Source organism: Indicator indicator, chromosome 1, assembly GCF_027791375.1.
Source record: "Indicator indicator isolate 239-I01 chromosome 1, UM_Iind_1.1, whole genome shotgun sequence".
Lineage (NCBI taxonomy): Eukaryota > Metazoa > Chordata > Aves > Piciformes > Indicatoridae > Indicator > Indicator indicator.
This window is the reverse complement of record NC_072010.1, coordinates 117202811-117226124: the sequence shown is the minus strand read 5'-3', so window position 1 is coordinate 117226124 and position 23314 is coordinate 117202811. Positions and strand designations below refer to the sequence as shown.

At 42.1% G+C, this 23314-nt stretch overlaps 1 protein-coding gene across 1 annotated transcript in view; it reads right to left on the bottom strand.

Annotated features, from left to right (window-relative positions):
* Positions 1–616: 616 nt before the first annotated feature.
* Positions 617–23314, bottom strand: part of UMODL1 (uromodulin like 1) — a 72785-nt gene continuing 50087 nt past the window's right edge. Inside the window, exons 12-21 of the mRNA XM_054394522.1 lie at positions 21025–21137; positions 15463–15676; positions 12635–12772; positions 10306–10751; positions 9522–9664; positions 8168–8404; positions 7178–7337; positions 3880–3968; positions 3708–3717; positions 617–784 (exon numbers count right to left, since the gene is read on the bottom strand). Coding sequence (XP_054250497.1) covers positions 617–784; positions 3708–3717; positions 3880–3968; positions 7178–7337; positions 8168–8404; positions 9522–9664; positions 10306–10751; positions 12635–12772; positions 15463–15676; positions 21025–21137 — 1718 coding nt within the window. The remainder of the gene's footprint in view (positions 785–3707; positions 3718–3879; positions 3969–7177; positions 7338–8167; positions 8405–9521; positions 9665–10305; positions 10752–12634; positions 12773–15462; positions 15677–21024; positions 21138–23314) is intronic.

The following is a 23314-nucleotide window of genomic DNA, read 5'->3' as shown; positions in this document are numbered from 1 at the left end:
AAGCTCTTGAATAGAATTGAATCAAGTTTATTTGTCAGAATCCAAACTAATGGCTGACAAAACGAGTAAGCCCCATGCTCATGAAAATGATAAATGCAGAACGAGGTTGCTGCACAGCCTAGGTTCTAGCATCCAACTATGTTATTGAAAAAGAACCCCTCCAAAAAGAAAAACAAATTAAACCCAGGCTTTTGCAGAAAATAATAACTTCTGAAGCAAATTAGCTTCTGAAGTATATTTTTAAAGAGAGTGGTGAAGTTTCTGTCCTTTATTATACCAGTTCATGATCCAAATCCCAAAGTAATGTTCTTTGTCTGGAAATAGTTATTGGTGTTCTTTTAAAGTGGTGCATTGTTTATTCTGAGGCCAAAGCCATGAAGGAAGATGAAGAAGAGGATGCTGTCTTCCTCCTTGGTAGTCTGCAGTGTTTTGAAATGGGCAAGAATAGGAGGCATTTTGCTCTTATGTCCATGAACTTCACCCATAGCAAACTGGACAGGAGATTCAAATACTTTTAAACAGAGGATGCTCATCTCAAGTATTGATTTCATTAAGAGAAAAACAGCTAAATAAAGTGATGATAATTCAGTACTTACATCTGGTAGCCTGGAAATCACTAACCATGGAACACTTGGTAGCTGAAGTTGTCAGACTTGATTCTGAAGTTGTAACTACCCATCTTTCGCTGGTACAGGAAAATGAGAAGGCTCACAATTCCCAGCACAAAACCAAACACAGCAAAGGTAATGAGGATAATGAACCCAGCTTCCATCCCAGCATCCTTCTCTCTCTTCAAATCAGATGCTAAAAAAAAAAAAAAAAAAAAAAAAGAGGTGAAATTTAGAAAGCTTTGGAATTTTTAAATCTTTTCCTAGAGTAAGAAAGGAGCCTTGCCTACAAATCAGCCAACATGCATGTTGAAGCACCAAGCTGTGATACAGAAGTGAATCAGCTTTTTGAGCAGAGTGATTCTCATGGAAAGGTCTGTGAGCCACAGCCCAAGTTCTCTTTTTGCATACAGGTGTAAACTCTTTTTGCAGACATGAGTGTGATGTGTCTTTGGAATTTAACTCTACAGTTTTCTGTTCAAATAAAGAATCAGCATGGGTGAGCTTTTGAGATGCTGCCATACTTTCAGAATGACCCCAGCAGTGAAGCATTCTCCCATGTTAATCCTGCTCCCATTCATCTGTGATATTGAAAGACATTTCCTTTGCTCTTATCTCATATGTAACACTTCTTTAAATACTAAGAGAGAAGGGTTCTCCATGTGTGATGGGTCTCCAAGTCCCCATTCTAGTCAGCAGAGATCTAGCTGGGGCAGTCAGTGGAGGCAGGCAAGTCACACTGAAGTGACTACCATGGGCTCAAGTCTGTAGCCTGGGTGTAGGTAAGGGTCTCTACAATGTCTGCAGAGGTCTGGAAGGCATGGGCATGGCATCTGCAGGAAATCTATAGTCTTTTGCTATAGGCTCCCCAAAGAGGTTGTGGCGTCTCCTCTGGAGACTTTCAAGCCCCATCTGGATGTGTTCCTGTGTGACCTGCACTAGATTCTATGGTCCTGCTCTGGCAGGGGGGTTGGACTCAATGGTCTCCGGAGGTCCCTTCCAACCCCTCACATCCCGTGATCCTGTGATCCTGTGATAATAAGTTTAGGCTTATTTCTGAATTTCAATATGAAACAAAGGAACAAAAAGAGTAAGCACAAGGGAAAGGGCAGTCTGTAGCCAGACATAGATAGCACAGGCCTTCCTGAGGACATTTATCACTGGCTTTTGCTATAGAATGTGGCGAAGCAGTATAGGCAGAGCAGTTAAAGCTTTTTTCATGTTTCACTAGCCTCACACTTAAAATGCAAATCATAGAATCACAGAATGGTAGAGGAACCTCTAAAAATCATCTAGTCCAACTCCCCTGCCAGAGCAGGTTCATGTAGAGCAGGTTACACAGGGCTGCATCCAGGTGGGTTTTGAAAGACTCCAGAGATGGAGACTCCACCATTTCTCTGGGCAGCATGTTCCAGTGCTCCACCACCTTCAAAGTAAAGAAATTCCTCCTCATATTTAGATGGAGCATCCTATATTCAAGTTCCTATGTTCAAGAAGTGACTATCCGAATTGGAAATAGGAGGTAACACCTAGTAGTGTCACCTTTCCCCAGGAATCGGTGCAGTAGAACCCAAATAAAGCTCTCCTCACCAGAGACCCTTTTGTGTAATGACCATTTTTCAATATTAGAAATACATTGGGGTCTCCAGTGAAAATGGGAATGAGATCTACTTCATGTAAGTGCTGTACAAAGACAGCTGTGTAAATTGCTAGGCTTAAAAATCCTAATTCAGAAATGAAGGCCTATTCCAACAGACAAATGCTTGCATATTATGGAAGAAAAATACAATACAATACACCAGGACCAGTTTCTAAGCCCCAAAGAACAATACACCAGGACCAGTTTCTAAGCCCCAAAGAACAATATGGCTATCACAGTAGAGGAGAAAAAAGTACCCTGGAGCCAACACCATTCCAGCAGAATGTTAAGATACTGGTAAAACAGGCAACCAGCATGAGGAATGAGGGGTGACTTCTGTCTGCAATGTGACTTCATGGTAGCCATGTGTCAAAGCTCTGATAGTGGTGTGTACAAATATTCACCAGGAGTGTTTTACACTAATAAGATACAAATGCAAATGGCTGGAGCAGGCCAAATGACTGTAAATGTCAGAGGCCACAGACACCCTTGATAACATCACTCAGGATAAATGAAGATTAGGCAGATGCATAACCTCCTCTGGAGTACTGTGTCCATCTCTGGGGCTCTCAACACAAGAAGAACATGGACCTGAAGGAGAGGGTGCAGAGGAGGGTCATAAAAGTGATGCAAGGGCTGGAGCACCCCTGCTAAAAAGACAGGCTGAGAGAGTTAGGGTTGTTCAGCCTGGAGAAGAGAATATTCCAGGAAGACCTAATAGCAGCCTGTAGGGGGCCTTCAAGAAAGCTGGGGAGGGACTAATTACAAAGGCCTGTAGTGATAGGACAAAGGGCAATGGTTTTAAACAAGAGAAGGGTAAATTTAGATTGGACATTAGGAAGAAGTTCTTTAATATGAGGGTGGTGGAACACTGGAACAGGTTGCCCAGGGAGTTGTTGGAGACCCCGTACCTGGAGACACTCAAGGTCAGGCTTGATGGGGCTCTGAGCAACTTGATCTAATTGGGGCTGTCCCTGCTTACTGGAGGGGCATTGAACTAAATGTCTTTGAAGGGCCCTTCCAACCCAGTGCACTGTGATTCAGGTGAGACCTTGCTTGTATACAGTGCTGGTATTTGCTCTCTATTAACCTGCACTATACCACTCCACCACATTAACAAAGGTTCTGTGCATCAGCTGTGCTCCACCACTTCCATTCATGGTAGTAAAGAAGCCAGTACCAGGTAGTCTAAGGAAACACAACAGTGCAATCTTTTATCTCCTCTGATTACAGACTTCAGACCTCAAATATTAACTGCAGTCTGAACAACAGTGTAAACACTTGAAAAACTGATTGCAACCTGTAAGATTCAAGCTGCTTTCACACTTTACAATTGTAATAACTGTTTGATTTTGTGTCTGTTGTACTTGCTACCTTGTGCTAATAGCTACACAAAGCACTTTATCCTCTCCCTTTCTACGCTCCCTTGACAATCTGGCAGTCACTTCACCAAGGAGGACGCAAGGAGGGCTTTCCACACTGCCATATAATTTTGGTAAGAACAGTAAGAACACCTGCTCCACAAACATATATCAGAGTAGCACAAAAACCTTCTATCACAGGTCTTCAGCTGAAAAAGAATCTTGAAGTCATAGTTACTTTGTGTCCTTCTTGTAAACATCTCTTCATAACTCACCAGCTGATTTACAGAGAGGTCCCCAGGATGTTCTGTGCATAGCGATGGTTTCTCCAGTTTTCAGGGATCGAACTGCATGGCATCTCTGCAACAATCAATTCAAAATCCAACAAGTAATATGGCTTACTAATTAAAAACACAAAGCCTTCTGATGAGCATGTGAAAGCACAGTGCTATTCTCACTCATTGCAGTTTTTTGTTTCTTACCATTATGCTTTGTCAAAATGAAATGAGAACCAAAAGAAAGTGTGATGGTTTTAAGACTGTCTTTTTAACTTTTCTGCACAAAGTTCAAGCAAAGAAAGTGAAAGAATGTAAATAAATCACCATTGGGTGTAAGAAACAAAATAATGATTATTCTAAACACTTCCACTGGAGAGAGAGAAATGTTTAAGAACTACTACTCAAAACAAGGTTGAGGAGTTGGGCAGTCTGGAACTCAGCTTGCTCGATTTCTGTCTGTCTGCTGTTTCTTCTTTTCTGGCTGAGGATAACACACTGACCTTGACAAGCTAAGTCTAACAGCCTCTCTGCTTCTTGACTCTCTGCCTTCTGCCAGGGAGGCCTGGAGGGAGTCCTTCTGGTTGGGGGGGAGGCCCCTTGGGGAAAGCAAAGGGAGCTTGGTTGTGCTTTTCTGTTGATTGTACATATTTTTAAATGTTGTGAATAGTGTCTATTTGTACATATTCATTGCATTTCATCATAGAGTATAGTTTTGCTTGTCAATACAACTTTCATTTGCCTCCAGACTGAGCTAGCCTGGTTATTGTCAGTGTGGGACGGGGATTTCAGCTCTCATACTGCTACAGAAAGTTAAAAGTAAATGGCATCAAGGAAACACCAGTATAAAATCAGTAACTAGTCACACTGGAAAACACTGCTGTGAACAGACATTTCACACAATCTCCTCCTTTTCATTAACTTTTGGTTTGTTTTAGAGCAACCTTAGGGAAGAACAAACTTCTCCCTGCATGCCAGGGTTTTGCAAACATTATTATTTGGATGTTTCTACTGCCCATGGCAGAGGCACAGCTCTTCAGTGGTGTGTGAACTACTAATCTGAGAATTACTAGTTTGCAAGCCCTGCCCTGTGACATGCTGGGAATCAGCTGCTGTAGCTTCATATGAGCAGCTCTTGCGAAACACAACACACTCATCTTCTGCACGCTCCCTCGGTAGCACCCTAAGGCATTTGTTACTTTTCTTTGTTTTAAGTTGCAACCTAGAGGTCCGTGATGGGAATTGCAGCCTGTTGATGTTATTCAAGAGATACTGTGGTTCTCCTGAAAGTGCACATAAAACCAGAGAAACTGCAGTACTGTACTGTAATCACCAAAAGACAGCAGGAAGGCACAAGAATGTCTTACCAACTTGTCTGCACAAGAATGTCTTACCAACTTTTCTACACAAGAATGTCTCACTGGTGCTAACCAGCATGCTTACTGTAAAACCTCTGCAATCCACTGTCAGTAAGTGTCTTTAACTGGCTTAGAAATAATACAAGAGGTAAGTCTTCATTTTGTGATCAAAGAGATGAAGTAAACCTTCCCTGAAGCGAGTAAACATTCTCCAGTGTAGCAGACAAGTCAGATCCCAGACCTGGGGCACTTTCCCAGCCATATCACAATTTTTTCCAGCTTTGCTCTTTGATTTTGCACCTGCTGCAGCTCCTTCTCTCTTCTTTGTAAAAGCCACTGTCATCCTGTATGAATGTGCCTAGCACTTGTCTTCTCCATATGACATTTTAATCTTAGTCTAAGATAACAAATTCAGTAACTTCATAGGGGGCAAATTTTGCATAGAAGAAAGAAAAATATGTCCTGTATATATACATATATGAGTAGCAGAGAAATTAATAACATAGAATATATGAAAGAAGAGAGCCTCACTGATTAACTCTGCTGTGCCTTGTTTACTACAGATGTCAATCTCAATCAAACTTCACTTTGGGCTAGCAGAATTACCCCATCACAGACCTCTGAAATTCAGATCAAAGTTAGTCCTTAAGTTAACCATGTTCTAAAACTCTAACCCATATAGCTGAAGCCTTCTCTAACAGCAGCCATACCAGCCTACAGAGTTCCTTTTTTGCCCATCTCTTATTCTTCTGCCTTGCATCCATCACCAGACCCTCCTCAGCTGTTCAGGGGACACAGTGAACTCAGAGAGGGCACTACCTCCTTTAAAGGAGGGCATAAGCTGGGGTTTGATGAAGCACTGATTTTTAACACACAAATTCAGCTGTGAAAACTGGAGCCACCTTTCCATCTGTCAGTCATGTTTCCTGTCCCTACTTTTTTTTTTTAAACTGGAGGAAGATTTATACTTTGAGAAAGGAAACAAGTATCTTCTGCTAGCCATTTTTAATCTCTTAGGAAGAGATCACTTGCTTTACAGTGAGCTTAAACTGAGTTATTTAGAGCTAGAGGAAAGTGTTAAACAATGGAGGAACACCAAACTGCTAATGAAAACATCCTTGATAGAAAAAGGCACAGGAAGGCTGGCAGTGGGAGAGGAGAATTCCTGTGTGACTGCTATGAAGTAAAAAAAGATTAGAAAGCCATCAGAAAAACTTATTTTTTATTGTTTCTATGGTAGCAACACCTCTTTAGATGAAGCACTGTGTATCACTTAATTAAAAGCAAAAGAAATAAAGCAATGCTTTGCAGCAGAAACAATTAGAAACTGAAGTTCTCACCAGAACATTGCTTGCTTTACTGCATTTAAAAGCAATAGGGGTTTAAAAAGCTGGAATAAACTCCCTTTGAATCACAGCCCTAGAAACTTAATACCACTGAGCTTCCTTTCCTGAAGATGCAAATCTCTAGGGTGAAAAAATAATCATAATAATTTTTTAAAAAGGACAGAAAAACATCCCAAATTAATTTACTCAGACTTGCCTGCTGACACTGCCAATATGGGTGCTCACTTTTTGTGACATACTCATCTGAGCTGACACGTTTCTGAGCAGCCTATCTCATTGTGACTTCTGTTCATGGCCTTCTAGCCACGCCTGTGCAGAGGTGAAAGGTTCATTCTTAGGCTCCCCAACTTTGATTTCCCCACTTCTATGCAAGCTCTGTACTTTTAGCTATGAGGATGAGGAACAGGAAGAAAAGCAGACACTTCCATACAGTTCTATCACTTCCCACTCCCCTCTGCTCTCAGCAGAGAATGGAGAGAAACTTCAGGAGCTATTTTAAATCCTGTTTGGAAACATTACTCCTTCTGCCCCACTGCAGGACTGCATATGGCATGTTGGAGACAAACAGCATATTGGTACAAAACACTTACTGTCCTGCAGGTGCTTCCTGGGGTCTCCATACAAATACGGATTTTACAGTGTAAGTAAACCACAGAATTGTTGATGAAGGAAAAAATTTTCATCTTAAACTGTGCTTTGCTTGAATTCCCATTTTCTATCAGTGTGGTATACGTGTTTGGGATGGGACAGCTGAAAAGGAAAAGAAAAGAATATAGCAGCCAGGGCTATAGAAGGCTTGTTGTAGTTTTACAGCACAGAACAGGTTCTCAGGCTCTTTTAGAAAGTCACAGCCAGATCTTCCATGAAGCAACTCTCCAGCAGTGCAGGGGTGATAAGGGGATATTTGCTGCTTTATTCTCACAGTAACCAAACAGAACAGGAGATTCAAAAAGTGTTTGGAGAGTTGAAGAAGAAGGGAAAGAGTGACAGAGAAGAATTTAAGCTTGCTTCACCAAACATGAATTGAAATAATGTCATACTAAAAAGAATAGCTTTTGTTACTAAGTGAAAGGATCATACTGTATTTTAAGGTGGCGAGTGAGACCAAGGATCTCATCATCAGGGTGAGATGAGTGGCCTAGACAGGAACAAACTTCCTCTTTTACCAGGGGCTGCAGCAATATTGCGTATGAGTCAGGACACGTAGGAATCAACTAACCTACACCGTCATTGATGAGAGCTACATAAGCTCTTTGTAATATCTGAACCTCAGAGAGATAGACAAAGCACACACTCTTCAGTCTTCTTTCAGTACTGACCACCAAAACCACGTATTTCTTCAGGTAAAAGGTACAAAACTGTGTGGAAAACAACCAAATCCAAATAACTTCTACAGTACCCTTTGAAAATATTTTCTTTTCATATCTGTCTTCCTTGTTCAAAGGTGTGACCATTCAGAATGGTAAGGGACTGTGACTGTGTATATGTCAGTGATAGGAACACACATAAAAGGTAACAAAGTAGTGATTAGTGCCACTAGAGGTATGGCACTATGCCATGGGCAAGTGTCATTGCTTTACCTGTTGCTGATAAAAGTAAATGAGAGGGGATCCACTGAATTATTAGTTGGAGTTGCCCAGCAGTCAGTGAGGACCACCTTGAGCTTGCTGTCTGCTCTCTGGATCCCCACTTCAATCAGGACATCATCACTGGCAGAGACACTGAAATTTTTTGGTATTGGGGAGTTTCCAATAAACAACTGCATTTCTGTTCTGAAGTGTCCAGATCCATGCAAATCCTCAAAGATGGTGTAAAGTCTGAAAAGACAATGAACCTTCTATAAAGACCACAGATTTGACTGTGTGTTTCTATACATGAGTGCACACCTCTTGAACAGTTAAGTAGTAAAGAGCTCTCTGCAGTCCAGTATGTTAGGAGTCCGTTCAAGAAGAAATGAGCTTTTCATTGGGAAGGTAAGAAGCATGTTAAAACAAGCAGCAGAATCCAAAGAGTGGAATGTCTTGCCAATACAAGTAGAGCAGAGAGAAATATTTTCATGGAGATGAAGGCGAACGAGAGTATGAGCTGTCTTGAAGTTCAAAATATAGTAAAACATAGAGAAGAAGAGTCACACATTAAGGAGACAGGTAAAATCTGAACAGTAAATGAGGGACATAAGAAAAATACAGAGAGAAGGGACCTGACAATGATTTTGCAGGGGGTTAGAAAGGAAAATACAGTGTTTGGAAAGATAGGAAATAGAAAGTGATTTGGTGATGATAGCTTAAGTGTGGTGCTACATAAAAGAAAGGAGGTGCACTTGTATGAAGGAAGAACATTCATCATCAGAGCAAACCTTGTGCTGCTACCTCTTCTGTGAGCATGGGTTTGATTTTCTGTGAGCAGTGGAGGATTTGCCTCCATCTCACTTGAAAATGGAGCCCTCCATAAAAAAAAAGCATTTGCATTACAGATCGCTTTTTTCCCCAAGTTGATCAGATAAGTATTTGTGGGGGTTAAATTTGCCATCCTCAGCACCCACAAGAGCAGTGAGCATGTGGGCAGTCTGATGTAGACATCAATTGAAAAGATATGTCATTGTTATTTACAAAAGGAGGAAAAATAGCTGTTGCTACAGGTGGTTGCCCAGGAAGGCAAAGAGAAGACAGGAATTCTGACTCCAAAACCTCCACCAGTAACTCCCACAGGTTTGTTTTTGTCTGTGGTTTATCCAGGCAGTGGCCAAGGTTGTTGACTGTTGAATCTATTGATATGTCAGGAGAGAAGCTCATAGCAGGGACTTGCAGGAGAGCAGACTACTTAGCATATGAAGCACTGTCATTGGATACAGCTAAAGCCCCTGGGGATTCTTCTTGTGTTGTGCAGCACTCAGCCACACAACAGCATTTCAAATCACAAAATGTTGTTACTTACCCTTCTGCAGTGTATCCAGAGGAAGTCAAGAGATCATTCTGAAACACACAGTGAATGGGACTGGAAACTTTTAAGTGGTGGATTACTCCCTGAGCTGAATTGTCATTCCGAAGGATGTTTTTCACTATGGTATTGGTCATGTTCTGCAACACAGAAAGAAGAAAGTACAACTTGTGAACATCCATGTTTCTAGGAATATAGCAGAGCTACTGTTACAAGCTTCAAGTGTTTAGGTATTCTCCAGTCTCTGGATGAAAAAAAAATCAAACAACTTAAGCCTTTCATCTCTTAGTTGCTGTACAGTGACATATCCACCACCTCTCTTCTTCTTCCTTAGTCTGCAATGATCATTGCTCCACAAGGGAACTTCTGTACTTTAACATGGCCTAGGCATAGCCTTTGGTTTGGCATCCAAAGAGACATTGTGTTTGTCTAATACAATGATTAATTTGGTTTTAAGAAAAGGGGGGCTTCTGACAGCTGTAAAGGGAACACAGAGAGTTGTGAGGAATGACTCACAGTTCAGAGAGGCCTTTAAGCTTTGCTGCCTGACCTTAAAGATTCTCCTTCTCTTAATTGCTTTCTTCCTGTGCCAAACAGAGAGGCAATTTCCATCACAGGAAGAGGGTTTCTTCCTTCAAAGAAATTTCTTAGTCCAACATTTCAGCAACAAATAGATGGTACTCCTAGCTAAGGATCTGCCATTGCCCCTCCCTTCATCCCCCTAAGAGAGAAAAAAAAGTTTTTCAGGAGTTCTCCACACTGGCCGGCGCAGAGGACTTACGGTCTCCACTTCAGTGCCACAGTCTCTCCAGCCTGCCTGCAGCACAACGTGAGTGCCATTGCTAAAGCTCACATTGCAGTGAGGCTTCCCCAGGTACAGGGAGGTTTCAGGGATAGACTCCTGCTGTAAAAATCTCTTCTGGACAGCCAGGATAACCTTCTCAATTTCACAAGACACTGTCACTGCATCTTTGATGGAAACTGCCTGGACAGGTTTAACGAGGGGGGCAGGAGATGCTTGAGGAGAAACATCGTGAGTTGACACAGGATCCATGGTGAGAGGAGGCTGCAACGTGGTGTTCCCTGGAGCTTTGTGCTCAGTAGTAGAGAAGTTCAGTGAATCAGGAGAAGAAACATGAGTTGAAGTTTCCAAAGATGTCATAGGTGGAGCTGTGTTGTGTACAGTGTTCTTATCTGTCACTGTTGCCTTCTGGCTGATAGAAAATGCTGAAGAGTGTGAAAAATAAAGGTATTGTTGTAATGTACAAGGTCAGATTGATTTCACAAGGTAAAGTCAAACTCATAGGAGGAAACTGGAAATTAGTGGCAGGCAAGTAGCTCCTTTTGTCTGATTTTTTTTTTTTAACACACTCTACTTACTACCAAAGCCTTTTTCTAATATAAAACCCAAGAGATACATAAAGTGCCTGTGAGTAAAGCTGAAGTGCTCTGCTTCCTGAGAGCTGCAATAATTAGTGTCCTCAAGTAAAACATATATAAACAGCTTTTGGAAGATCAGTGCTTCCAAGAGATCCCCAACTGTTAAGCTGCTCAGCAGGTCTTCATATGTTTTTGTCTAGTACTGTACAAGACTGCACACTTCTGGATGTGGGTTATAAACAGGAGCAGAATCTGCTTAAAAAAACCTGGCCCCACTTGTGACCACAGAATCACACACAGAATCACAGAATGGTCTGGATTGGAAGGGACCTCTGAAGGTCATCTAATCCAACCCCCTCTGCAGTCAGCAGGGGAATCCTCAGCTAGATCAGGTTGCCCAGAGCCCTGTCCAGCCTCACCTTGAATATCTCCAGGCATGGGGCCCCAACCACCTCCCTGGGCAACCTTTTCCAGTGCTCTACTACCCTCATGGTAAAGATACCAGTTGGTATCCAAAATATATGATCCTGAGTGCTTTAGAAAACCCATCTGGGGGAAGGTGCAGGACAAATATCATGTAGCAGGACCAGACTGCACAGGTGTCCTGAGAGATGCATCAGGGAGTTGAACAAATGTGATGGCAGCAATTTTTAATAGTTTTGGAAAGAAAGCAAGCAGTGGAAAAGGGGAAGCACAAATGGAGATCAATGTGTAGGTCAAACACCTGATATCTAAGAGAGGCTCTGGTGTTACCCCATAGATTTTTGCTGGTGGAAACAACATGAGTATTCATCCACCACTGATTTAGAGAGCACCAAGATAATAAACTCTGTTTGCAGTGAAACACAAAAGATGTGTCTCATTGCACTAAAATTCTCTTATATTATTTAATGGGTTGTACGGACAAATAGCTCTGTTTCCCAAGCAACATATAAAATCTGTAAACATATATATCTGTAAATAGATATATTTGGAACTCCCCAGCTTTTCAAAATGCCTCAAATTAAAATGTTGCTGATTTGAATGTAAGAGGAAGAAAAAGAAAAGTCTGAGCTCTTTCAGAGATGAATTTCCCCAAAGCTCATCATCATAATGTTAAATATCTTAACTAAAACAGAGCAAAGGTTGGTGTCAGTGGACAAATCCTTGTGACTTCTGCCAAAGGGTAGCTTATCACTGTGGTTACAAAACCAAATACAAATTATTGAGGAAGCCTATAAGAATTTAGGGTTTTAAATACCTGTCATATGTCATTTAACAAATGACTTGAGGAAAGAGTGAAACCAAATGAACTGACTCATACATAAAAGTAGTTTATAATGCCAATGTTTCATCCCTGCTGCCACACAGAGGGCAAACCACGTACCCAGTGCTTTCTGCTACCTTCTCTATTATCTCTGCTGTTCCCTCTGCTACTGTTAATGAAAATAATTAACAATCTTGACAATCCTATCTAATTTTAATGGCAAATATAAGAAAACAGAACTGTTAAAAGAACCTTACAAAGACAGCATTTAATATTAATAAAGTAAACTCTCATGACAGACTGTTACAGTCAGAAATACTTCAAGTCCACTGCAAGATATTTCCCATTAGAATCCAGCTGAAAACAACAAACTAAATACATCTATGGCAAAATTCCAAGACCTGTGCCAAGTGTGACCATGACCCAGTAAAGATCACATCAATAAGCATTCAGTTAGCCATTAAATAATAAAATATTCTTTTGCCTTCACAGCTTCTTCCAGGCCTTTCTGGATGAACATCAGCAAATCCTTCATTGCAGCTGCACTGGTAAAACCCAACTGTGTTATGGCATGATGCATCTGGGGAGCAGTCATCTTCCTCACTTTTGCACTCATCATAATCTGTTTGGTATATTTAAGCAAAAGGTAAAAGTGGAGAGCATATAAATAACAATGTGGTGGTTCTGAAACTGGAGCACAGAGATATCATCACGATATTATGGAGGAATGACACCTCCTAGGTGTGATATTCTACTGCATGTCAAGCAGTTAGTGGGTCTAGAAGAGGTGGGATGCTAGAAACACTGCTTAGAGGGCTATTTGCAAGACACCGAGAAAACCCTTCAGGAGCTGTGCTACCAATGATGCTCAGCAGACACTCACATAAATCTCACCGTTGTGTGGGCCACAGCAATGCCATGCAACACTAAAGGCTTGGAGAAGAGTGGTTCAAAAACTGCCCAGTGGAAATGAGCTTGGGGTTGTCAGTCAACAGCTGGATGAACATGAGCCAACAGTGTGCCCAGGTGGCGAAGAAGGCCAACAGCACCCTGGCTTGAGTCACAAATAATGTGGCCAGCAAGACTAGGGAAGCGATCATGCCCCTGTACTCAGCACTGGTGAGGCTGCACCTCAAATACTGTGTTCAGTTTTGGGACTCTTGCTACAAGAAGGACATTGAGGTGCTGGAAGGTGTCCAAAGAAGGGCAACGAGGCTGGTGAAGGATCTAGAGAACAAGTATTACGAGGAGCAGCTGAGGGGAATTAGGTTGTTTAATGTGGAGAAAAGGAGGCTGAGGGAAGACTTTAGGGAAGACCTTACCACTCTCTACAACAGGCTAAAAGGAGCTTGCATTGAGGTGGGGGTTGGTCTCTTCTCTCAAGTAACAAGTGATAGGAAAAGAGGAAACCACCTCAGGTTACAGCAGAGGAGGTTTAGGTTGGGTATTAGAAAAAATGAATTCACCAAAAGGGTTGTCAAGAACTAGAATAGGCTGCTCAGGGAAGTGAAGGAGTCACCATCACTGGAAGTATTTCAAAGATGCAGATATGGCACTTAGGGATATGAATAGGTTAATAGTTGGACTTGATGATCTTCAAGGTCTTTTCCAAACTAAATTACTCTACAATGCTGTGAAATGCAGACACCCTGCTGCAGAGCTCCTATCCTCTTGAACTGATCAATGGTCCAAGGGGATGCTTCTAACCCAATGAGCTTCCTTAGCTGCTTCCCTCATTTCAAACTCCTAAGGATATGACTAGTAACTGCCCAGAAGGAGTGAAGCAGGTTTGTGTGAGTGGTCCAAGTTGCAGTCTAGTTGCTTGCTAGCTAAAATTTCCACTTTTGAAAGGAAAAAAAAATGCTTTCCTTCCCTTTCTATTCCTCAGGTCTACTTGTAAATGTGCAAATAAAGATGTAGGTGGGACTCAGAAAGCAGTGCTAACCACCTGCTCTCCGGGGATTTGTCCCTGAAACAAATCATTTGTTTTCACAGAATCACAGACACGTTCAGGTTGGAAAAGACCCTCAGGAGCACTGAGTCCAACCAATAACCCTACTCTACAAGGTTCACCCCTAAACCAGATCCCCAAGCACCACATCCAAACAACCTTTAAACACATCCAGGGTTGGTGACTCAATCACCACCCTGGGCAGCCCACCCCAATGCCTGACCACTCTTGCTGTGAAAAAAAAAATTCCTAATGCCCAGTCTAAGCCTACCCAGTCACAGCTTGAGGCCATTTCCTCTTGTTCTATCACTAATTACCTGTGAGAAGAGACCAGCACCAGCCTCTCTACAACATCCTTTCATGTAGTTGTAGAGAGCAATGAGGTCTCCCCTCAGCCTCCTCTTTTTCAAACTAAACAGCCCCAGCTCCTTCAGTCACTCTTCACAAGATTTATCCTCCAGGCCCTTCACCAGCTTCATTGTCTCCCCCTGCACATGTTCGAGGTGGGCACACACTGTCCAAAGTATTACCACTAAATAGTTGTGATCTTACTAATTAATAGGATGTGTAACTTTCCAGGTTCACAGCTGGAAGGTTTACAGGCAAAAACAATGTACAGGGCAGACCACATACACATTTCTGAAGTCATTTTGCACGAGATTCTAAGTGACAGCTTATAACAGTATTCTTTGGACAAGGATATAGAAGTTTATATTTATTTCAGAGGTGACACATTGACCTGTGAAACATGATTCAACAGTAATTGGTCAGGAGACTAGTGCTTCTTGTAACCAACTTAAGGAAGTTATACAGTCACACATTCTGCTGGTCTTGGCGAAGAGAGGACTTTCATCTGAAGTTCTGACCCACAGCCATGTGAGGAAAACACATACTCCCAGTGCAGAAAAATTCATATTCATTCACTTGGGTTTTGGGGGTTATATCTTGTGCAAATTATCAGCACAAAGCAGAGGGTGATTTGTTTCACAATCATTTTAAACAGCCAGTTATGGCTGTGTACAGGGACCTGTTTCCACTGGTAACTTACAAAACCCTCAGTTTGTGACCACTGTTTATAACATCTCCACAGCTTTGTCACTAGAAAACTCATGCTAGCTACAGACAAAAAAAATGAGTTGGATTTGTCCTTTTGGATAAGGAACACATCATGCCATATTTCATCTTTGGATGTTCTCTGAAAAAATTGATTGGAAGGATAAGCAGGAGCAACACAAGCAGAGAAAATGGCTTTTCACCCATCTGTTTTCCAGATACTTCCACCTCAAAAACATACAGATTAATAATAGGCTTTATCATCTTCCTAGTTCTGAAGAATTATTGGGATACAAGCTGCTCCTTACCGTTTATGGAGAGACTGCTCTTGTCAACTGTGAAATAGGAGCTGTGTTCAAAGGCGTCACGAAACGTGGGGATGATGTAGGAGATATCCATGTCTGCTGCAATCAGTAAATTGAAACTTACCACTGTGCTCCCATTAGTAATACCCATTATCATCACTTTAATCAGACCAGCATCCATCTGCTGAAGAACCTCAAGAGGAAGAGATTTATGTACCTGAAATAAAAACAAAATGTACGTGGAGATGGACAGATAGAGCAAGGTATATTTTAGGCTTTGTACACTGCCCAGAAGAGAACACTGTGCTTCATATTCTGGAGAGAAGCAGCAAAAAATTGACCATTTGCTTTATAACGTTTCCATTCTGCAGCAGCTACAGATGGATATGGTATATATTTCACCATGAGTATTAAATAAGCTAAGCAATTAAGATAACTATCCTTTCTTTAGGGTACATCACTCACTTCCTTCCCTGGCTCAAATTTCCAGAGGATTAAAGGGGCAGGTGGGGGCTACGCTATGGGCACCTCCAATCCCTTCTTTCTCTACACATCTTCTGCAGGAACTATGTGGAGGGCTGGATTTCAGCCATGAGTTTAAGGCAGAGCTTATGTCAGTGATGCTCATGGGGCAGGCAGTGGATCCTACCAATGAGAGCCTAGGGAAGAGTCAAGGCACAGACCTTGTGCATTTTGTACTGGATTCTCCCAGGTGATCAGAGATTTTGCACACCTGTGTGCCCAGCCTGAGTGCCATGCAGTCTTTACTTACTTGCCTGCCACATACTATGCAACTCTGCAGATGTCCCCAGATTCTGAAGGCAAGCTGCAGCCCTTTTCTGAGTCATCAGAGATGATGTGTGTTGCATGCCCTTGGTGGCAAGGTGACATGGCACAGAGCAAAGCCCCTGTGTGCACTTAGAAAGGGCTCCCATGCACCTGGAAGTGCCATGCAGCAAGCCTTGCAGTGTCCCTTGGGGCACACTGGAAGAGCCAGGAGGATGAAAAGGGCTAATTTTCCTATGAAAGCTAGAGCAGACCATAGGCTGTTCTTGTCAGCCCCCAAACTTCCTGTTTCACCAAGCCAGGGGGCTCTTGGGTCCCTTCTCCTCTCTTTTTCTGCTGTTTCACAAGCATGTACAGAAAAGTTGGAGGCCAGTCCTAAGTTTTCATCTTTCATAGTTTTTGTCTGAACTTCTGGGCATTAAACACACACATCTGTAACATCTTTTAGCCCAGTCTCAATTTCAACGATATTCCCTTCTCAAGTATACTGAAGATTTTATTTTAGGTGCCTTTTTTCACCTAAGGCTTAGGACATTGTTTATTTATGTATTTTTGTCTGGTTTGTTTGTTTGTTTATTTGTCTCGTTTCTGCCCTTATTCCTCTTTTTCCACACACAGCAGGACTCGGAGCGTGGAAGGCGTCAGGAGACGTTGACGGTACTGGTGTTTAGCCACTAGGTGGCACTACAAAACCCTCTATCCAGACGGCTACACGCTACCAGAACTGGTACCACACCCTAGGTTATCAAAAGAGTGAGTGATGAAGTGGGGCTAGAAAAGAAAGAGTGAACATTTTAGAATTAAATATTCAAGAAATAATTCCCTTTTCTGTATTTATAAGGGCAAGTGTAGAGTCTTGAACCTGGGAAAGAACAACCCGAGTATCAGTATAGGTTTGGGACTGACCTGTTGGAGAGCAGTGAAGGGGAAGAGGACCTGGGGGTCCTAGTGGATGGAAGGTTGACAAAGAGCCAGCATGTGCTCTTGTGGCCAAGAAGGCCAATGCCATTCTAGGGTGTATTAGAAGGGCTGTGGTTAGTAGGTCGAGAGAGGTTCCCCTCCCTCTCTACTCTGCCCTGGTGAGGCCACATCTGGAATATCGTGTCCAGTTCTGGGCCCCTCAGTTCAGGAAGGACAGGGAACTACTTGAAAGTGTCCAGTGCAGAGCCACAAAAATTATTAAGTAACTGGAACATCTTCCTTACAAGGAGAGACTGAGGGAGCTGGGGCTATTAGTTTGGAGAAGAGGAGACTAAGGAGTGACCTGATTAATGTTTATAAATATGTAAAGGGTGAGTGCCAAGAGGATGGAGCCAGGCTCTGCTCAGTGATGCCCAGTGACAGGACAAGGGGCAATGGGTGGAAGTTAAGGCATAGGAAATTCCATGGAAACAAGAGGAAGAATTTTTTCATTCTGAGGGTGACAGAACATTGGACAGGCTGCCCAGGGAGGTTGTAGAGTCTCCCTCTCTGGAGATATTCAAGACCTGCCTGGATGCATTCCTGTGTGACCTGGTATAGGTGATCCTGCTCGGACAGGGGCATTGCACTAGATGATCTTTTGAGGTCCCTTCCAGCCCCTAATGTTCTGTGATTTTGTGATTCTGTATAAGAGATTTTCTTACTAGACAAATTGTCTTGGGATCCATCTCTGTGTCTACAATCTCTGCAGCACACAAAGGAAATATGAGCAATGCCAGACCAGCAGAAGTCAGTATGCCAAAAGAAGAGACACAAGAAAAGAAGAGAACGTGAGCAAAATTAACACCAGCATCGAGGGAAGGACATGTCCATTGCTCAGGCAAGAAAAACAGGAGGCAGAAAAAGTCCAAGTTCAGGGCCAGATGGAAGCTACACTAACATTTATTTAACAGGATGGGAAAGGCCAAGAGGTGAGCAGATCCAGGCATCCAGGCTCACTCTGTGGGTGACTGTGGCATGTTTGATAGGATTTCTGGGACTATTTCATAAGTCCCAGGCAAAATGTCAGCAGCTTGTTGGTGCTATTGTTGGTACCTGTACAGGATCTCATGTGGCCAGTAGAGCAGGGAATGCACTGGCAGCCTGGAAACAAGTAAAAGTCACATTGACTTGAAAAAAACTTGCATGAAGCCTCTTTTTTTTTTTTCCTTTCACGTAAAGACAAAAAAAAAAATTATCTCCCCACTGTGCATGCTTTGCCTGCACCTTCAGAGAGAAGGTACTAGAACACACATCTACACAGCTACCATCAACAGCTCTAAGGACATCCCAAGCTGCAAATAAACTCAAATAACAAAAAAGGTGAAATTACACTGGAATAAAGAAACTGCTTTAACTTCTGTATCAACACTAATTCCACATTCAGATAGCTTTAACTGCAATTATTTTAAGTGCATTATGCAACATCAAACAAAGGCTGTGCCATTCCCAAATTGGGGCATCACCTTGATAAGGCAATACTATTTAGTAGTTTCCCACTTTTTGTCAGTTGAGACACCCAAGTTTGAAACTACTTCCTCCACTCGGGAATTTAATGCACCTCAGTGGATACATTTTCAATTCAAACCTTTTGTTTTCCTGAGCTGTTTTCTCGAGGATAAATCCTAGCTGCCATGGTGTTCTTCTTGGGTGTTGCAAAAGGCAGGGTGAGCAAACCCAAAGAGGACTAAAATACTCCCTATCCCTTAGATATGTTGGTTTTCAGTAGCATTGCAAAAGTGATGGTGCAAATAACCTGGGAAGTGAGAGTACAAGTTGTCACATCAAGTTTTTAACCTCATTCTCCTCTACACATCATTTAAAGGATGATATTTCCATTTGCTGTGCTGATAATTTAATTACATGGCACTTAAAGACTGGGGCAGCTCTATGCTAAAGTACATTACACACATTAAGATTTAGAAATCCTCTGAATTGTAGATGGTGACTGCAAACAGGTTTTAAAAATAAAAGAAATCTCTGGCAATGTTTATTTAACTGGAACTTGAGAGTGCTTTTAAAGCCCGTGAAACCTTCCTCACTTTCTTAAAAGGATCAATTAGACTGGATATTAGGAAGAAATTCTTTAGAGTAAGGGTAGTAAGACACTGGAACAGGTTCCCCAGGGAGATGGTAGATGCTCCCTTCCTGAAGGTGTTCAAGGCCAGGTTGGATGAGGCTTTGAGCAACCTGATCTGGTAAAAGGTATCCCTGCCCATGGCAGGGGCGTTGGAACTAGGTGATCTTTAAAGTCCTTTCCAAACCATTCTATGAATTTCTGTCCCTCATAACCCAAAATGAAAATATATGTAAATCTTTCTGTTATCCTAAACTGCATTTTTCTAGAAACACAACAGTTGTGATAAAACATTTGCATCACATTTTGTTATATCAGTAGCTAAAGAAACATTAGCCTATATATAGCAGCTGAGAGATAAATGGAATCAACACTAACAAACCTGATCCACAAAACCAATGGAACTAGAAAAAGAAATTACTCTCTTATTGTCACAAGTGATCATTTCCTGGCTGAAACTTTAAAAACTGGGTAAAACTGACACAAAGCCTTATTTCAGTTGCTTGTTTTGGTAATTATTTTACAAAATTTCCAAAGGTATTTGTAACCATGAACGAACAAAGAAAATAAATTCAATGTGGTCCATTTCATAGCATGCTATTCCAAAACAGCCTCAGGCAGAGAGTGGGACTGAATGAGAGTGAGGTCAGTGGAGAATTGCTCCCTTTTCACTTTGCTAATCATGTCACTCTCATTTTGGGACTGTTTTCCTGATGTGACAGCTTGGGGCCAAAACAACTCCAAGAAAGCTGTGCTCCACTAACACATCCAAAAAGGTGCAAACCAGTAATGATCAGTGGGAAACATATGTGATATCCAAGAAAACATCATGCACAGCTAAACTGGGTCACATTTTTCCCTCCTTACAGTTGTTTCTAACCCTGTGCTGGCTTGACCGCTGCCTGAACGCAGGCTGCTGTCAGGGCACCTGCTGTGGACAGCTGTATGTCAGTGACAGGCTGTAACTCTGTACAGAGTTGGGGTCTGGGGAGGCCTCTGCAGGGTTTGGAAATTCATACAATTATCAGTGATGGATTCATCACCACAGCTATCAAGGCCTCTGAAAACACAGACAGTTAAGGGGAGATAAGGAAGGCAATAAAGCAGCCCAGCATAACCAGCAGTTTTTCAAGCACAGGTGTGCTTCAGTAAACACTACAAGGAAAAGAAAATGATAAATTCACTAAGAAAATAGAAGAGTGATGCTGTCAAAGGCAGTGCTTGAGAGTTATCAGACCATTAAAAGTACAGCTGATATTGCAGTGTGCATTGATATCCTGCACTTAAATTAGAAGTGAGAGCAGAGGTGACTTATCAGGAAACCACTCCCTTTCCAGATATGAGAATACAAAACCAAGGATGGTTAGAAGAAATTTCAGCCTTCAGGTACTATAACAAAGGGTAATAACAATCATTCAGTTAATTAATATACTGCTGTGTGGGGCAAGGATCACAGAGCACTTTGTAAATATCCATTAGCTTTTCACCACACCCCTGGAAGGAAATCAGTAAACCAGTATAAATAGGTATGAGAGGAAATGGAAGCACCAGAGAATCCCCAGATTCTGATCTCACTCTAAAACACAGCTGCATGCTCATCCTGCTGTCTCAGATGCCATGGGGAATTCAGCCCCTACATGTGTCTCAAGGGGTGCATGTGGCATACAGCCTTCGTGTGAACAAGATCATGGATGTGGCTTCAGTGAGCCTGGTAACAGGTCATGTCCTTCTTAGTCACTTACTTCATCAACAAAGAGCTGTGCAAACGTCTGGTATTCCTCACTGCTTGTATTGCTAAAGCCTGGAGAGAATTTCACATTTGTTATCCGTACTGTGCCACGAAGTTTCTGGATAGCTGCAAAGTAAGAAAAAGACAGTTTAAGTATATGTTCCATGGAATGTAGTCCATGGAGGAGTATGTGACAGCCACTGGCATTCCTGGCCACAGGGGGTATGTATCAATTCAGAACAGCCAAAGGTCAGCCCTCTGAAATACAGCCAAAGCCCCAAATGCCCCAATATAGTCATCCAGCACCTTAGTCTGCCCTCTCTGACCCCCCCAAATGACTCTCAAGAAGGGCACTGACATCCTCTAGGTCTTATATCTGCCTGCTCTGTCTTGGATGCTCTGGGGCATCTGAAATGTTGTTCTATGGCTATGTTCAGACACCTGAATTTTTCCCCTAGGCTCAGCTATCTGTCCCAGCTCCCTCTACAGGCAGTGGGGTGACACCAGTCATTCCAGAGAGCAAATCATTGCAACACCAAGGTCCTCTCTTCAACTTCAGAGGAAGGCTAGAGAGCTGCCTGAGATATCTACACTCTAGACAGCTCTTGTGAGATAAGATGAACCCTAACAGGGTGCATGTTCCTCCAAGTTGTGTCTGCTGAATCACATTAAGGCAGTCTCAAATGTTTTAGGTTATTTCTCTGTATCACTGGTTTTGGCATCATTACTGCAGACTGAAAGTGATCACAATCAGGACAAAAAAGACTTGTCAAGACATGATTCATTCCTCTAGCATCCTTTTAGTGGCCAGCCAGGCAAGCTGACTGCCATCATCCAATACCATGACCATTGTCAGCCAAATGTCTTCACACTGCCTTCTAGCTGCTACAGATCATGATCATCATTCCTAGCACACCAAGATCTAATATTTCAATGTTTTATATGAATACAGGAGAGTCTTCAAGAACTCTATCATCTAGCTAGAGATTCTGTTTAAAACTGTTTCTGGATCAAATCATCAGTCTTTATCTTCTGGTGTACCAATTTGCTTTCCTCCTACACACCTCTGTCTGGATTTCAACAGTATAGAAGTCACCAGATTCCAGCTTTGAGGCTGTCAGACTCCTATACTGAGTTTTAGTCTCCTATAATGGCAAAAATTGAAAAACAGCATACTCTGTTGACCATGTTACACGGAAGTTGGTTCTAGTCACAATGGGGACAGTAATCCTTTGAACTGTGACAGGTACTAGAGGGAAAGAAAGAGTCATCAAGTAAAACTTTGCAAGGGAGAGGAGAAAGCTGTGCCTGCTTAAAGCAAGTTACCAAAGCAGTCTTCCTTTATCCCACAATATTTCTGATCCCTGGAATAGGGTGCCCAGAGAGGTTGTAGAGTCTCCTTCTCTGGAGACTTTCAAAGCCAATCTGGGTTTGTTCCTGTGTGGCCTGCCCTAGGTGGTCCTGCTTTGGCAGGGGGATTGGACCCAATGATCTCTGGAGGTCCCTTCCAACCTCTAATATTATGTGATTCTGTGATCACAAAGGAATCCTTACTACCACCAGTCAGATCAAAGGATTTGGGATTGCTTTGTGCTATGGCTTTTCCTGTCATATGAGCATAGGTACTTAGGAGATAAACCACATTCACTTATCTGATGGTGAGAAGGGAAAATGTTCTGAACAATGTTTGAAAAACAAAAACCCAATTGGTATTTAAAAGCCACAACAGACTATGAAGAGATGGCTGAGCTTGGCCCTCCAGGTCAGAGAAGTTACCACAGGGAGGAGCTATATAGTAAATTTCAAACATGGATTTTTGCCCCCTGAATTTCCTACATCAAGCTATGAAATACTATTATGGTGGCTCTTCCCCTTGTTCCAGGCATAATTCCTTCACAAGTTTCAGTCTCAGCAAAAACACCTGCTGAATATTTGGTTCATCAGGAAAAGAAAACAAGTTGTTGTAAAACTGAACTGGTTTGTTTTCCAGCTTTTGGGTTTTGTCAGTTAAATTTAGCTATTTAGATTTTTTTCTTAATGAACATTTCTTACTTTCTTAAAAAAAACACAAACAAAAAAAAAAAAAACCACCACTTTTTTTTAGCTCTTCATTGGAAGGGGCAAAATTATTTGTTTCTTCCATTTCATCACTGAGGTCCCAAATTAGTTATTTGCCCAGCTCTGTTCCCAGGTCTCACTCATGATCCACAGAGTGAAGGATACAATATGAAGAAAAGATAAGACAAAAGCTGAACAGGGACATCAGTATGGCTGCCCAAAGCTTAGAAGGACTGGAGAAGTAG